General features: G+C 38.9%; 2 protein-coding genes across 2 annotated transcripts; one reads left to right on the top strand and one right to left on the bottom strand.

Annotated features, from left to right (window-relative positions):
* The first annotated feature begins 413 nt into the window (after positions 1 to 413).
* On the top strand, positions 414 to 2,900 carry LOC127650764 (homeobox protein Dlx6a). The gene is made up of 3 exons (XM_052136392.1): positions 414 to 969; positions 1,568 to 1,761; positions 1,999 to 2,900. Exons 1-3 carry the CDS (start codon positions 657 to 659, stop codon positions 2,236 to 2,238), a joined length of 747 nt encoding a protein of 248 aa, XP_051992352.1. The 5' UTR covers positions 414 to 656; the 3' UTR covers positions 2,239 to 2,900.
* A 2,696-nt stretch (positions 2,901 to 5,596) lies between these two features.
* On the bottom strand, positions 5,597 to 7,907 carry LOC127650766 (homeobox protein Dlx5a). The gene is made up of 3 exons (XM_052136401.1): positions 7,416 to 7,907; positions 6,697 to 6,881; positions 5,597 to 6,370 (listed from the first exon to the last, which is right to left on the bottom strand). Exons 1-3 carry the CDS (start codon positions 7,768 to 7,770, stop codon positions 6,062 to 6,064), a joined length of 849 nt encoding a protein of 282 aa, XP_051992361.1. The 5' UTR covers positions 7,771 to 7,907; the 3' UTR covers positions 5,597 to 6,061.
* Positions 7,908 to 14,514: the final 6,607 nt, after the last annotated feature.

The following is a 14,514-nucleotide window of genomic DNA, read 5'->3' as shown; positions in this document are numbered from 1 at the left end:
TGTCTATTTATTCTGTGTGGTGTTTGTTTCTATTCTATTATTTAAATGTTGTGATGTCTTCATCAACGTGGCCTTATACAGTGCATATATCTATATAGCTACATTAGTCTAACATTGATTCGATTTGTGCAATTGTTGTGCGGTTACAATGCATTTGCAAAATCCACTGTGGCATTTAGTTTTGAACTTATTAAGATTAATTACTTCTACTTTGTCCCCGGAGACGTATATTTCTGTGAATATCTGAGGGATATCATATCCCACCATTATTATTCTCCACATGGTTATGGCTTCGGTGGGAGCTGTTGAGGTAGGTTAACTCACTGTGAAGTCTCAGCTAAAGCAGAGAACTGATGACGTTAGGTTGAATGACCAATCGGAAGGCGCTGCCCTTTGGAGACAAACCATTTTACTTGTAGTAGCTGCATCAAGTCTGGAAGCAAGGACTCAAATTTAACAGAATCCACCTTAAAATCTCTGCCTTTACTCAATCCCTGCTTCCACCATACCGTGTGAGAATTACAGGAGAAAAAAGAAATAATTGTGGAGGTAATAACGCAATATCTCCTAACCAAGGAGAGAAAGAAACGAACACAACGAAAGGACTCATTTGGACTTCAGAGATAGCGGTAAGTGCTCTCAAAGCAGAAAATTTGATGATGACCATGACTACGATGGCTGACGGTCTGGAAGCTCAAGACTCGTCAAAATCGGCTTTCATGGAGTTTGGACAACAATCGCACTCACAACAGAGCTCCCCGTCGATGGCCAGCAGCCATTATCCGCTCCACTGTCTTCATTCCGGGACTCATCATCATCATCATCAGCACGACAGCTCACCGTACTCCGGCTCGAACTCCTATAACAGGTCGCTACCTTACTCCTATGTAAGCCATCCCCAACACAGTCCATACCTGCCGTCCTACCACAGTAACGCCACCGGAGCACAGACCAGGTTAGACGCAACAGGTAAGCGTATTTTACACGCCTATACAACATGTGTGTTTTCGTTGTTGAACTAGACGTTCAAAACAAACGCAAGTGGTGTTTTACTGATTATTTACAACCTCAATAAATCCGTAATGTTACAAATCGCACTTTAATCACTAATCGCATTAGAAGTTTTTGTTTAAGACACGCTTATTGCGCCTTTTGTTCTCTTGTCTCGATTTGCTCCATATATCTCGCTCAATTCGCCCAAGTATGTCAGCAATAACGGTGTTCTCCTCTAAATGTTTTACTGCGTTCAGCCAGTGATTCTACCTACCGTTGCAAATTATAATTAGCATCTAATTGTCTCTGTCTCCACATGTCACTACATTGCAATTTCCTAAATATGACAGACAATGTAATTATGTTAGAGTGCTTGACAAAAATACATTACAGACGAGTGTATAGCCTACGTGTTTATTTGTGCGTCATTTAAAAAAATCATTTAACATTTTTGAATTCAGAACAGGCTTATAGAGCGATTGTTTACTTGTGAATGGTTGCTATAGAATTCTTCGAATGATTGTTTACTTTTGAAAAACATTCCACAATATTCACGAAACGATACCCTTCTCAGAACAGCAGAAGACAACAGTGATTGAAAATGGAGAAATACGTTTCAACGGAAAAGGCAAGAAGATCAGAAAACCGAGGACGATTTATTCAAGTTTGCAGCTTCAGGCATTAAATCACCGTTTCCAGCAGACTCAGTACCTGGCGTTACCAGAGCGCGCAGAATTGGCTGCCTCTCTCGGGCTCACGCAAACACAGGTGAGATGTACAAAGTCATTTGTGGTTTTTGGCAAAGTAGTAACATAGGACTAACGATCTAGCTATTATATCAGGTTTTTTTATTGTTATTTTAATTATGGACCTTTATCATGTTTTGGATGAGTACATAATCAAAATCAAGCAATAGTTTGGGGGGTTTCTTTTTCGTGAGTAGAAAGTTCTGATTAAAGCATAGATACATTAGACACCGGCTTAACTTATTTATGTGTCTTTCAGGTTAAGATATGGTTTCAAAACAAAAGGTCCAAGTTCAAGAAGTTGCTGAAACAAGGCGGTAACCCTCATGAAAGTGACCCTTTACCTGGCTCCATCGTTCTGTCCCCGCGCTCTCCAGCCATTCCTCCTATCTGGGACGTCTCAGCATCCTCCAAAGGAGTAAACATGACTGCTAACAGCTATATGCCCGGCTACTCACACTGGTACTCCTCGCCTCATCAGGACGCCATGCAGAGATAGGCTATGGACCGGTTTAGGCCAGAGGTCTTGATGTTGACAACCTGTCTTCGCCAATTCACGTGCGCTAGGACACACATTGTCATCGCTTCAAATACCTGATAGAGAACTATAGGCTACTATTAGGCCGACCATTTTTTTAAGGGTGAAGACATCTGATTTGGCGATCTGAACGTGCGACAACGGAACTGACTATCTGAACTCTTCAAACGGATTGTTTAAAAATCGGTTCACATGTTTGACTTGTAATCAACACACACACACACACACACACACACAAACACACACACACACATCGCCAACATGAAATTGGGACAAGAACCGATACGTTGTGCACGACTCTTCAGTCGCATTTAAAATCGAACTCAAAACTGCATAGATGTTTCTGATCATGCAAAAGCAGTTTGATTGTAAATATATTGTCCAGTTTTAGTTGTTAAAAACTCTTTATGTTTTGTCATAAATGGAGTAAAAATTACTTCAGTTAACGTGTCGTGCCTTTGTTTTTTGGGGGACAAATTGTATAAAAGAGGTTATTTGGAATCAATGATAATTCTAATTTTAAGGGTGTGTTTTGGAGTAGTCAGCATTGAAGACATCGCATCATACATTATATCAAAGCAAGGACCTATAAACGACATTTCACATTGAAAAATGAGAAAATCACCATATGTGGATACAATATGAAATATTTCTAATGCTGAACTATGAAGAAATAATGAAATTGCTTACCCGTGTTGGTCGTTTCTCAACGTGTTTTTCCTACAGAATAGATCTGCATCTTGTCCATCTTATCATTCTCAATTATTAAGGTATTGACAAAACGTTTTTCTTTCTCTCTGCCTTGGTCTGCGAGACGCTGAATGCCTTTCGCCACGGGATCGATCCTAAACAAAGCATCCAGCTGCAGTCTCGTTCAATATGAAGGAGATATTTGGGACAATTTATGGTTTTTAACCAAGAGAGGTTTTTTTGCCCCTTTCTCATAAATGCAGACATAATTAGGGTAATTTTTGATGCAGCCCGCTGATTACAGCGTTTTTACCGTCAAAGATAATTACCTGTAATTTTCTACCACTTTTATTACTAAAAGGCATCTTTATTTGGATTTGAAGTGGCAAAGACGAAACAAAAGATGAAATTATTCGGTTATTCATGTACAAATTGCTGAGAAGAGTGAACGCTTGGGATATTATCTACAATTACAACGTTGAATGGGAGGCGAGAAGCCCCTGCAGCTGTCAAATCGTGGATGCCCCAGCCGCAGAGAATGGGGAATGATTTTCTAAAAAGGTTCCCTCATCAACGGATTGGGATGGTTCATTTACATTTTTTAGTGCGCCTATATAGCAACATCTATAGTGAAACCAAAAACGCATTTGTCAATGTATAGTTTATGATTATTAGCAATATGCACATATGCAGTAGTCATCAAAATATTAACTAGCCTACCTTGATTTATTTTATTTTATTTTTTTTAATTGTAAAATAAAACGGAAATAATAAATTATTATTTTTTTTTATGTATTTAGTTCTGCGAAATAAAATGTGTTTTGATGGAACGGTTGGTTTATTGTAGACTACAGTCCATGTATCTACTATATGTAGATACATGGACAAACAGACAGACAGACAAACAGACATGCATACCGAAAGACAATACAGGTGATTATGAGAAATATGAGTAATGTGAGTATTTGTGTGTTGACAGATGTGTGCGTGCGTGTATGATAGAGATGTGACAAACCCCCAATATAGCTGTGTCATTCATGGTTTTACGACAAAGAGAGAGTCGTGTGTAACATTTTCCAATAAAACATGCATCATATCTACTCAACAGTTACTTCATAATGACCATCCATCAGCAATACTCTCATCAGCCAACAACAAAACACAACATGGTAAAGGCACAAAACTTACCTTCTTTAAATATAAATGGGTTTGTCATTTATCACAATCTCTGGTTTGGATGTTTCAGTAAAGATGCCGTTGTGAATGCGGACGGTCCTGTGTAGACTACAGCTTGTGTTGAGTAAGCAAATCCAGGTGTGAAAGTGTTTGCAAACCCCTGCACCTCTTATATATATTGCCTGCAAAATTAGCCGTTATTACTGTCACTGTTTAGTGATGGTTAGCCAGGGGAAAAAAAACCTTCTGCAATCACGAACCAGGCGCATCTTTGCAAATTATAGATAATTGTAAATGTCCAGATTATGATAATGGAGCTAATCCGGGTGGAAGGATAATTATTGTTGAGTGTTACAGTTGAGGGTGTCCAGTAACGCTAACTGTCATTATTTATACACGGTTTGCAGAGACTTCGTTGAGTGGAAAATGTTCAGTTGCCTCTCGATATAATGGCATGGGATATAGTGTGTTTGTGTGTGAGAAAGAGAAAGAGAAGGCGACAAGTTGGTGTGATGCGTATGTTTGGGGGGAGGGGTGTAAACAAATAATATTAGGCCAAACGGATTACCAATTTTAGATTTGGAGAATTTCTTATGTCACTGGATGGCTTCTTGCGGCAGCTATTTGTCAGACTGAATTGGGCTCTGACGGCTCTTTCAAATAAAACCAATAAACGGTGTAGTGATACAGTTGTTTGTTTCATTTGGATCATTCTTAACCAAAATGTCAGAAATGCAACATGGTAAACAACGATAGCTAATAGCTATAGACTACTATCATATGTTTCCAGCGGTCATGGTTTTATTGTGGAAATAATCCGATTATTCTAAGGATGAACAGTGGAACAAAACTGGGCATATCTCATGGGACGCCCATTAAGAATGAACACGTTTAATCTAATGTAGCCTAGACATAATAAATAGAGATGTGAAAGTGTTCGCGAGGCTTTACAAGAAACCCCTCCATAGATATAGAAAAACCTGAAATCAAGCATAGCCCTGGGTGGCCTTTTCACTATTTAACCGTGGCAGTCAGCTGTAGCAATGTTAGCACTGGTTTTAATGAAATGTTCAAGTATTCAGAATTTTTCCAAGAGGGGGATCTGTAAACGGTTGGTTGTGGTTGATGGAGCCGGTTTGCCCCCACAGGCATGCGGACTGCCTCAGATCTCGATGCCGTCCCTTCACCTCCTCACTGCTATTCAAAACTGCTATTTGTAAGGGACATAAAGACAGCCAGACCAACAACCAGATTTTTCGCTCGTTAGGGGTGGTTTTAATCCAGACGTTGACGTAAAATATTCAGCAGCAAAACCAAATAATCTAAAACGCTTTTGGAATCAGATAATAATAACATAATTATAAGCCAAATAAAAATAATAATACTAATTTAAATAGTGCACCAATAAGCTACACAATTCTTAGAGGATTTGAAATGTTCAGTTGTATAAACTAAGCAGTCTGAAGAAAACCTTATTTTTCTAAATTATAGGAAAAAAAGTAGGTATGGTAACTACTTTTCCATTTCGTTAACAGTGACTCAGCCCAGAACAGTGTTCTATAAACTCGGATCTAAAGCAACAAACCAAAGTGGTCTGTGCTGAGTTACAAATCTAAATTAAAGAAGACAAAATATTTCATAATTAAAGAAAAACACATTTATTTGGGGTTGTCCTTAATATTTTGGCACATCGTCGGATGTACGCGCTGAGGTCAAAATTCAAGGCACCATTGAGAGTGTTTGAGTCCATTGTCCATTTATAACATTTAATAAGTCTTCCAAATGCAATAAGTTACATGCACACATTTACACATTATACACGTTCTTCTAGGACTGCCATATCAATACATTGCATATTCCTCAAGAAAAGAAAAAAAATTAACACCAGTCCGATATACAACAAGGTAATAGACAAATTTCAGTACAACGTTCCTGATCCGAGTGCCAACGAGTGCTGTAACGTGCCGGGTGCCTGAAGGTGAGATTGAATCGCCCCGGTGGATGTATACCAAGAGCTGGTGTTATCCAGAAACGTGTTTGCCGCTGTGTTGATATTCTGCGGCTGATGGAGAGGTCTCTGAGGACCCTGTGAGTCCCACACCGCGGGAGACTGCGGTGAATTACACGCCATAGGGTCACTGGAGCTGGGACTGTGTTCTGGTGGCAATTCGCCGTTTTTCATGATCTTCTTTAGTTTCGATCTCTTATTCTGGAACCAAATTTTCACCTTTGGAAAAAATAAATATATATATTTTATGAGTTTCTTGTGACAAGTTCGTGGAAATTGCACACTAATGGTGTCCACCAAACTTAACATAAATCTCAACAGTAGGCCTATATTTATATAACATCGCTAATATAAACAGCCTTGCAAAAACCATAAACTAATGTCAAATCCGTGCCTGCATGACTCCCACCGATGCAGAAAGCATTTATTTATAATATACCTTTTTTAATATTGCCTATGTGCAAATATAACATTATTAAAATAATATAAGCCTATTATTGATTTAAATTATATATAAAAAAGTTTGCAATAAATTGTAGTCGAACCTGTGTCTGTGTGAGTCCCAGTGATGCCGCGAGCTCGGCTCTCTCTGGAAGCGCGAGATATTGAGTGTTCTGAAACCGTCTCTGTAGAGCAGCGAGCTGAAAACTGGAATAGATGGTGCGGGGCTTCCGGACTTTCTTGGGTTTTCCGTTGACCATCCTCACTTCGGGCTCGACTGTCTCTTTTTCTGTCGGGTAAAATGAAATTTGGTAAATGCAAAAGCTCTCTCTTACTTGTTGGCAAGTATTGCCGTGATTTATGTCAGGTGTCTTAATTCTGTAAAATTGCTGCGCGCATAAAGTTAAGGAGACTTTTTTTTTTTTTTTTTTTTTTACCAGAGAATCATTGAATAAATCTTTGCACTTTTTTTCTTCTTTTTGCTATTATTTTCTACGCAGTCTTTCTTCATGCACCAGTTTGAGTTGCAAAGAAATGCACTTTATTGTCCCCGAAGGAAATTTTATATTTTTCCTCTGTTTTCTATACAACACAGGAAGTAAAGAAACCATGTTTAATGAAGCGCAATGTATTTACATTAACCAACTTTACATACAACTTTATTGCAAAGTAGCCTATACATATATGGCTATATAACCATATATAACGTTATCAACACGTAAATACGACAACAACATTTTAAATAGGCTAATAATAATAATAATATACTTGCATCTGAAAATAATAGGCCTATTAGGCTGTTATAGGCTATATAATAACTGACCTTGCGGGCTTGGTTGTGACTGCACCCTGTTGTATGTTCCGGCGTATTGGTGATATGCTGTAGAGTATGAGCCGTAATCAGGGTAGGATTTCGCAGTGTAATTTCCAGAGGATCCATTGACTCCGTGGTATTGGTACTGATAGGCATTAAGAGGTTTCCCAAACGAGCCCGAGTTTGGTGAACAATAGCCATGATGAACTCCTCCAGCAGGGCTGTAATAGCCAGAATCAGTGGCTGTCGACTCCGGTAGGGTAGGAGATTCCTGAGATGGATGATGCATTGTGGAGCGTTGAAAAGGGTTTTGGAAATCTGCAGGTTTAATACTCGGAATCCTTCTGTCGAATACTCCAGTCATAGTTTGGAAAAGTGCAATGGCTGAGACAATATAGAAAGGCAGTCAAACTCTATAGGGGTCCAGAGTCTACTACACTAACATTGTGCGTGCAAGCGTCAAGCGTCTCTCTTGAAGACTGCTTTAAGCCCCGCAGTAAAGACTTGGTTAAATCCTAAATTGCGCTGTTACGCACTGCAGGGAGGATCTAGAGCCATTGGCCGAAGAGTACAGCAGACAATAGTTACTCCCCAATTCGTTCAACCATGGTTTTATAAGAACAACAATTTAATAGAGGTATTTATGGTATGTTTACAAACACATTGAAATGGAAATGGATTATTAATTTAGGAAATAAAGCTCTCCAGGCGACAAATATACGATCTATTTAATTTAGCATAAAGCGACTTGCACCAACAATGTCTGATATCGTTATACAGCCAATGTTTGGAAATACTGCCATCAAGGACGCAAATCCAATTACATATTCAGATTATGTTTTGTGTAGTAGAAAAATGATTTTCGACAGTCATTTCCATAAAAGCTGCAAAGGGTTTTCTGTCTAAATGTGAGATCGCTGCTCTATTGAATAGGCTTTTATTCGTAGCTGTAGGTGACTGATTTTATTATAATCAAACAAAAACTTCTCTGAACAATTTCATTAAAAAAATCCTGCGATTAATAATTTTGCATGTTTTTTTTATATTATGAAGAGTATTGTGCAACAACCAGTCAATGACAACGGCAGTCAGCAAATGTGGTGAAATAGTGCCACCAAGTGGAAATAAGAACATAGCCACACAGCTTAAGTAAACTATGGTCATGAAGCACATTGACCCCCGTTTACGCCTGGTATTAAGATGCGATTTGGCAATCCGATCACATGTGGTCAACGCTAAATCTAAACGGGGTATACATTTATTTTCCTCGAGGAAGACAGTGGTGTAACATTAACAATGTATAGGTGCGTGCATGTGCTGACTAGTTAGAAATGCTCAGAAAAAAGGACCAAACAGTTTTATAAATTAAATATCAGAGACTTGTTAGTGGTTTGGTTCTTTTAGTAGTTTAGTACGTCCTGGCCTGATTACACATTTAAGATGTATACCAAACTGATCAAGATAATTCTGTACAATCTCATGAATTACTTCCATAAACACCACAACAGTTCTTCAGACTTAAAGGAATAGATCAACCATAACTGTAAATTCTCTCATCATTTACTCATCCTCATTACATCCCAGATGTGTATGACTTTCCTTCTTTAGTGTGTAAAATATAACTTCTTTTTCACCACACATCTTGCCATTGATTTGTCTCTAGACACAAGTATGATTCAAGCTCGATTACACTTCCTAGTGTGACACTTGCAGAGTGCTAGATGAAGTATAATCAAGCTTTTTTGAAGCTTCAAATTTTGGTCACCATTCACTTGTGAACAAACAGATCTGAAATATTCTTCTAAAAATCTTAATTTGTGTTCTGCAGAAAAAAGTCATACACATCTGGGATTGCATGAGACAGAGTAAATTATGAGAGAATTTTCATTTTGGGCTGAATTGTTACTTTAAGAAAGTTTGCCAATATTAAACAGAATATCAGTAATCCCATACAGAAATCAGATATATGGCCATAAATGAAATGTATTGTGTATATATAGTTAATATATTTGAGCATATAAATGGGAAATATGAAAATGGCCACTTGTACAGTATTTTGAAATATATGTTGCATATTTGTACAAGTATGTGATGCTTTTATATCAGTGAAAACCACATATTAACACATATTTAATATGCAGTGTGGGTTTTGCATATATTACCATTTATCAGATTTCTGCATTGGATTAGAATTACTTCTGAATTATTTTTCAAATTATATGCCACCCCAATCAATAATAAAAGATAAAGATAGATAAATCCATAAATACATGGACCAATGACATTGGGTGATAAAATAACACAAATACTAATATATATATATATATATATATACATATATATATATATATATACATATATATATATTTAAGCAATATCACACGAGCAAGATCACATTTAGTGCTGATTTAGGGCCATATAGCATGTTTGCGAGTGTGATATTGCTTATATATAACAGTTCAATTAACAAGTACATTTAAAAAAATTAGGAAAACTGTGTATGGTCATAAAAATTTGTTCATTCCATTTGTGCATGGAACTACTTTATTACGCGACGGATCAGAATCTGCCATTGCTGGTTCAAACCAAATTATGCATCCAAGCATTCGATGAGAGGTAAGGGCCTTCTGTTTGTGTAATTAATCAGTCTGTTGTGTCTTTCAGCTGTGATGAGCCATAATGCTGAAGTTGTTTGTTTAAAGCCATCTAAAGCTATTTCCTAGCTTTAGTAGTGTAGTAGTAATACGAGCGATCATGGAGTGCTGTATGTAAACTCTGGCCGATGCGGATTAACTTCACCTCAACTAACTGGCTCATGTTACACATAAAAATTATCTTTTGCCATCACCTGCTGGCTATATAATGTAAAAAAAATAAATGTAAAAAAGGACAAACAGTAGCTCTTATCACATCTGTACTGCTCTTACACTTTAGTTTAGAATGGCAGCAACACAAGCAGAGTGATACACACAGTGAAGCGTCGGAGTGTTTATGATGTCAGACCATCATTGCTCATGGAACGTCTTTCATCCAATCAGATTCGAGGACCAGAACTAATTGTAGTATATATATATCTACATCTATAACTATATGAACTCAGCAAAAAAAGAAACGTCCCTGTGGCAGGGCGGAGGGCGGGGCCGGGTCGTGATCATACACACCCGGTCCATTATCAGGCAAATTAAGCCTCCGAGAGGGATAAAGGCTGATGACAGACGGTGGTGCGACGAGAGAGAGATAGTTTACGGACATATCCGTCGTGTGTGTGTCTGTTTAAGTTTTATATAAAAAATATTATTTATATTGACAAGCTGGTTCTCACCTCCTCCTTTCCATTGATCCCTTTACACTAGTGTATGATCACGACCCGGCCCCGCCCTCCGCCCTGCCACAGTCCCTTTTTCAGGACACTGTATTTCAATCATTAATGTATTAAAAATCATTTTGAAAAATCAAAATACATTTAAAGATCTTTATTGTAAAGGGTTTAAACAATGTTGTCCATGCTTGTTCAATGAACCATGAACAATTAATGAACATGCACCTGTGGAAAGTTCTTTAAAGGGGTCATGACATGAGAAACCAAATTTGCCTTGATCTTTTGGTATATAAGAGGTCTTTGTATCATTAAAACGTCCTGCAAGTTTAATATTTTAAGACGTCCTCCCCATTCTAAACGAATCATTTATTTAATCAAGCTCAAAATACAGCTTGTTCTGGATTCATGGTTAGAAGTGACGTGTCGGTTAGAAGTGACGTAACAGCGTTTGCATATGACCGCCTCCAGCACAAGATAACTACGCTTTAAGCGCAAGACAACTACGCTCATTTCAGTATCGCCGTGCGCCTCACAAGTGTTCAGTCGATGGACAGCGAGCTCTGACAGAGACTACTTGTGCACAGGAAAATTACGATGCCACACAGATGTGCTGTTCCTGGCTGTGGTCAAACAAAACCTCTGAATAAGCTGCCGAAAGATCCAGATGTCAGGGAAAAATGGATGCAGTTTATTTTTTGCGGTTGTCCCAGTCACGGCAGTGTTAACTTAAGCGTTTGTTCTGTACATTTTAAGGATGACTGTTTTGAGAACAAATCTCAATATGATGCTGGCTTTGCCAGAAAACTGTTGCTCAAAGATAAGTCCGTGCCGACTATTCTGGGAACAACGACGACGCAAACTGTAAGTAATCTATTTTAAACTTTAAACTACTTTTTAAAGCGCAATTTCATTCATTATGAATAATCACAGTGTTTTTACTTAGTTTACTTGCATATTGTTCTGGCTGGGGCGTCAATAATTGATACATAGGCACTGACGTTAGCCAATCATAACAGTGGGCGTTAACACTGAAGTCTTAAATGGAAAACGCCCCCAAAACAGACTGTTTGAATCAGAGAATGAGAAACAGGGTGGGAAAAGGTCATAAATCACTAGATTTTAAAAGTTTTTCTTAAAAAAAAAATATATTAATACTATAATTGCACCTAAGGGAACATAATAATACAATAAAAAAACCCATGTCAAGTCCCCTTTAAGACACTAATAGCTTACAGACGGTAGGCAATTAAGGTCACAGTTATAAAAACTTAGGACACTAAGAGACCTTTCTACTGACTCTGAAAAACACCAAAAGAAAGATGCCCAGGGTCCCTGCTTATCTGTGTGATCATGCCTTAGGCATGCTGCATGGAGGCATGAGGACTGCGTACTGTGAAACACAGCGCTACAGGGAGACAGGAAGGACAGCTGATCATCCTTGCAGTGGCAGACCACATGCAACAACACCTGCACAGGATCAGTACATCCGAATATCACACCTGTGGGATAGATACTGGATGGCAACAACAACTGCCCGAGTTACACCAGGAATGCACAATCCCTCCATCAGTGCTCAGACCGTCCACAATAGGCTGAGAGAGGATGGACTGAGAGCTTGTAGGCCTGTTGTAAGGCAGGTCCTTACCAGACATCCTTGGCATTCTAGCTGTCAAATACTTAAGTGACATTTCACCCCTCACTTTCTGTAGCACTTGCCATATGGCACTATTCCACTGCACGTTACGTTTTGACTCGCCTCATCTCTACTCACTTTACATTACTGAGCTTGCATTTCTACTGCAATTTAGTGCCACCTCAACGTGGGTGGGATTATAGGCTAATCGTCATAGTTGTGCCGCCTCTACTTCCGTGAAATCTTAAACACGGCACAAACTGACCAAAACAATAACACGACTGCTAGCTGTTAGCTACTAGCTCATTGTGGTGCATAAAGCAGTTGTTGCCTGGTGATTTTACACAAGTGTAACAGTTAAATTGGCCTGGTTGTTTTAGAAGCAAGCTTCCAGTAGCTGGTCAACTAAATAAAGTGAAGCTTTCAAGCAGAGTATAGAGTTTATGTAACAAAACATACCATCCTCCATCGTGGATCAACCAGTCCAGGGCACTCTCCCTCCCATTGCTCGCCAGTTTAGATAGCGTCCATTTGGTCGAACCACTTCTACTTTTCCTAGATGGTTCTGTAGTCACGTTTTTTTTTATTTCTTTTCCCAACTCTGTTGGTAGGTCCGGTGGTAGCCGTGTACGGCCAACAGCTGAGAAATTTCCTGAAAGACTTTTTCGTTTCGCTCATCGCTAACAAGTGGACCGTCTGCTCCTCATTTATTGACCATGGCGGGTTTTGCGCACAGCCATTTCTTTTTTCACAATTCAAAAGTCGTGTGAACAAATGATACTGCTATCGCTGTTTATAACTTAAAAACTAGCGGGTTGATGTTGCGTGTCGGGAATCCAGTGACGCTGGTAGTGACGATTCTCCCTGACCAATCAGTGATCTGTGGGATTTTTTTGTCACATTTAGTATCGGCTCGGCTCGCTTAGAACCTCGACCGAGGTGGTACTAAAAATGTACCAGGTAACAGGTTCTATCCACAGTGGAAAACCCCCAAAAAAACGAGCAGAGTCGAGCTGTACCCTGCAGTGGAAAAGCCCCAAAAGATGTGGCTGTCTTGTCGGGCACTTCTCACACACCTTGTCTAGCTGATCCCACAAAAGCTCAATGAGGTTAAGATCCATAACACTTTTTTCCAATTATTTTTTGTCCAATGTCTGTGTTACTTTGCACACACACTAACCATTTCTTTTGGATTTTCTGTTTCAAAAGTGGCATTTTCTTTGAAATTCTTCCCATAAGGCCTGCCTCCCCGAGTCTTCTCTTTACTCTTGTACATGAAACTAGTGTTAAGCGGGTAGAATTCAATGAAGCTGTCAGCTGAGGACATGTGAGCAGGGCTGGACTGGTAATCGGGCATACTGTGCATTTTCCCAGTGGGCCGACGCAATTTGGGGCCGTTCCGGGGCGGACTGGACATCGAGAGATCCGGGCTGGTGGGTCGGCCGCGAAACGTGCCGAATGGGCCGCGATAAGCTAAAATGAGCCACCGCGTTATGCAGAACAGCTCACAATACACGCTGCAACTGGCCCCCCAACAGTTGGGCCAGTTGCTATGTAAAATCCCGGGCCGATTTCTCTTCTCAGTCCAGCCCTGCATGTGAGGCATCTATTTCACAAACTAGTGACACTGATGTACTTATGCTCTTGTTTAGTTGTACATCTGGCCTTCCACATCTCTTTCTGTCCTTGTTAAATCCAGTTGTCCTTTGTCTTTGAAGACAGTAGTGAACACCTTTGTATGAAACCTTCAGTTTTTTGGCAACTTCAAACATTATATAGCCTTCATTCCTCAAAACAATGATTGACAGATGAGTTTATCATTTTTATATATATATATATATATATATATATATATATATATATATATATATATATATATATATATATATATATATAAACCTTTTACATCAATATATACTCCAAAATAATATTTTTAAATGATTTTCAAACCCACCCGGAAATGACGCAACATGACCAACAGTCATATGTAGATATTGTTCTTTCAAATTTAATGGATATTTTGTTACGAGTCTTGCTATATTGTAATAAATAGATTCAATAAAATATAAAAAGACACGCTGAGATACAACACTCGTAGGTTAGTGTAAAAGTGTGTGAAATAGAGGGTAAAGAGGAGCTCGTGCTGTGATGGGGGA

This window comes from Xyrauchen texanus, chromosome 10, assembly GCF_025860055.1.
Source record: "Xyrauchen texanus isolate HMW12.3.18 chromosome 10, RBS_HiC_50CHRs, whole genome shotgun sequence".
NCBI classification, from domain to species: domain Eukaryota; kingdom Metazoa; phylum Chordata; class Actinopteri; order Cypriniformes; family Catostomidae; genus Xyrauchen; species Xyrauchen texanus.
The sequence above is the reverse complement of the archived record's forward strand: the minus strand, read 5'-3'. Positions and strand labels throughout refer to the sequence as shown.

Coding starts and splice junctions, on each gene's coding strand:
- LOC127650764 (XM_052136392.1), top strand. CDS start 657: ATGATGACCATGACTACGATGGCTGACGGTCTGGAAGCTCAAGACTCG. Junction 970..1,567: donor GACCAGGTTAGACGCAACAG/GTAAGCGTATTT, acceptor TACCCTTCTCAG/AACAGCAGAAGACAACAGTG. Junction 1,762..1,998: donor TCGGGCTCACGCAAACACAG/GTGAGATGTACA, acceptor TGTGTCTTTCAG/GTTAAGATATGGTTTCAAAA.
- LOC127650766 (XM_052136401.1), bottom strand. CDS start 7,770: ATGACTGGAGTATTCGACAGAAGGATTCCGAGTATTAAACCTGCAGAT. Junction 6,882..7,415: donor GTCACAACCAAGCCCGCAAG/GTCAGTTATTAT, acceptor TTTACCCGACAG/AAAAAGAGACAGTCGAGCCC. Junction 6,371..6,696: donor TGGGACTCACACAGACACAG/GTTCGACTACAA, acceptor TTTTTTCCAAAG/GTGAAAATTTGGTTCCAGAA.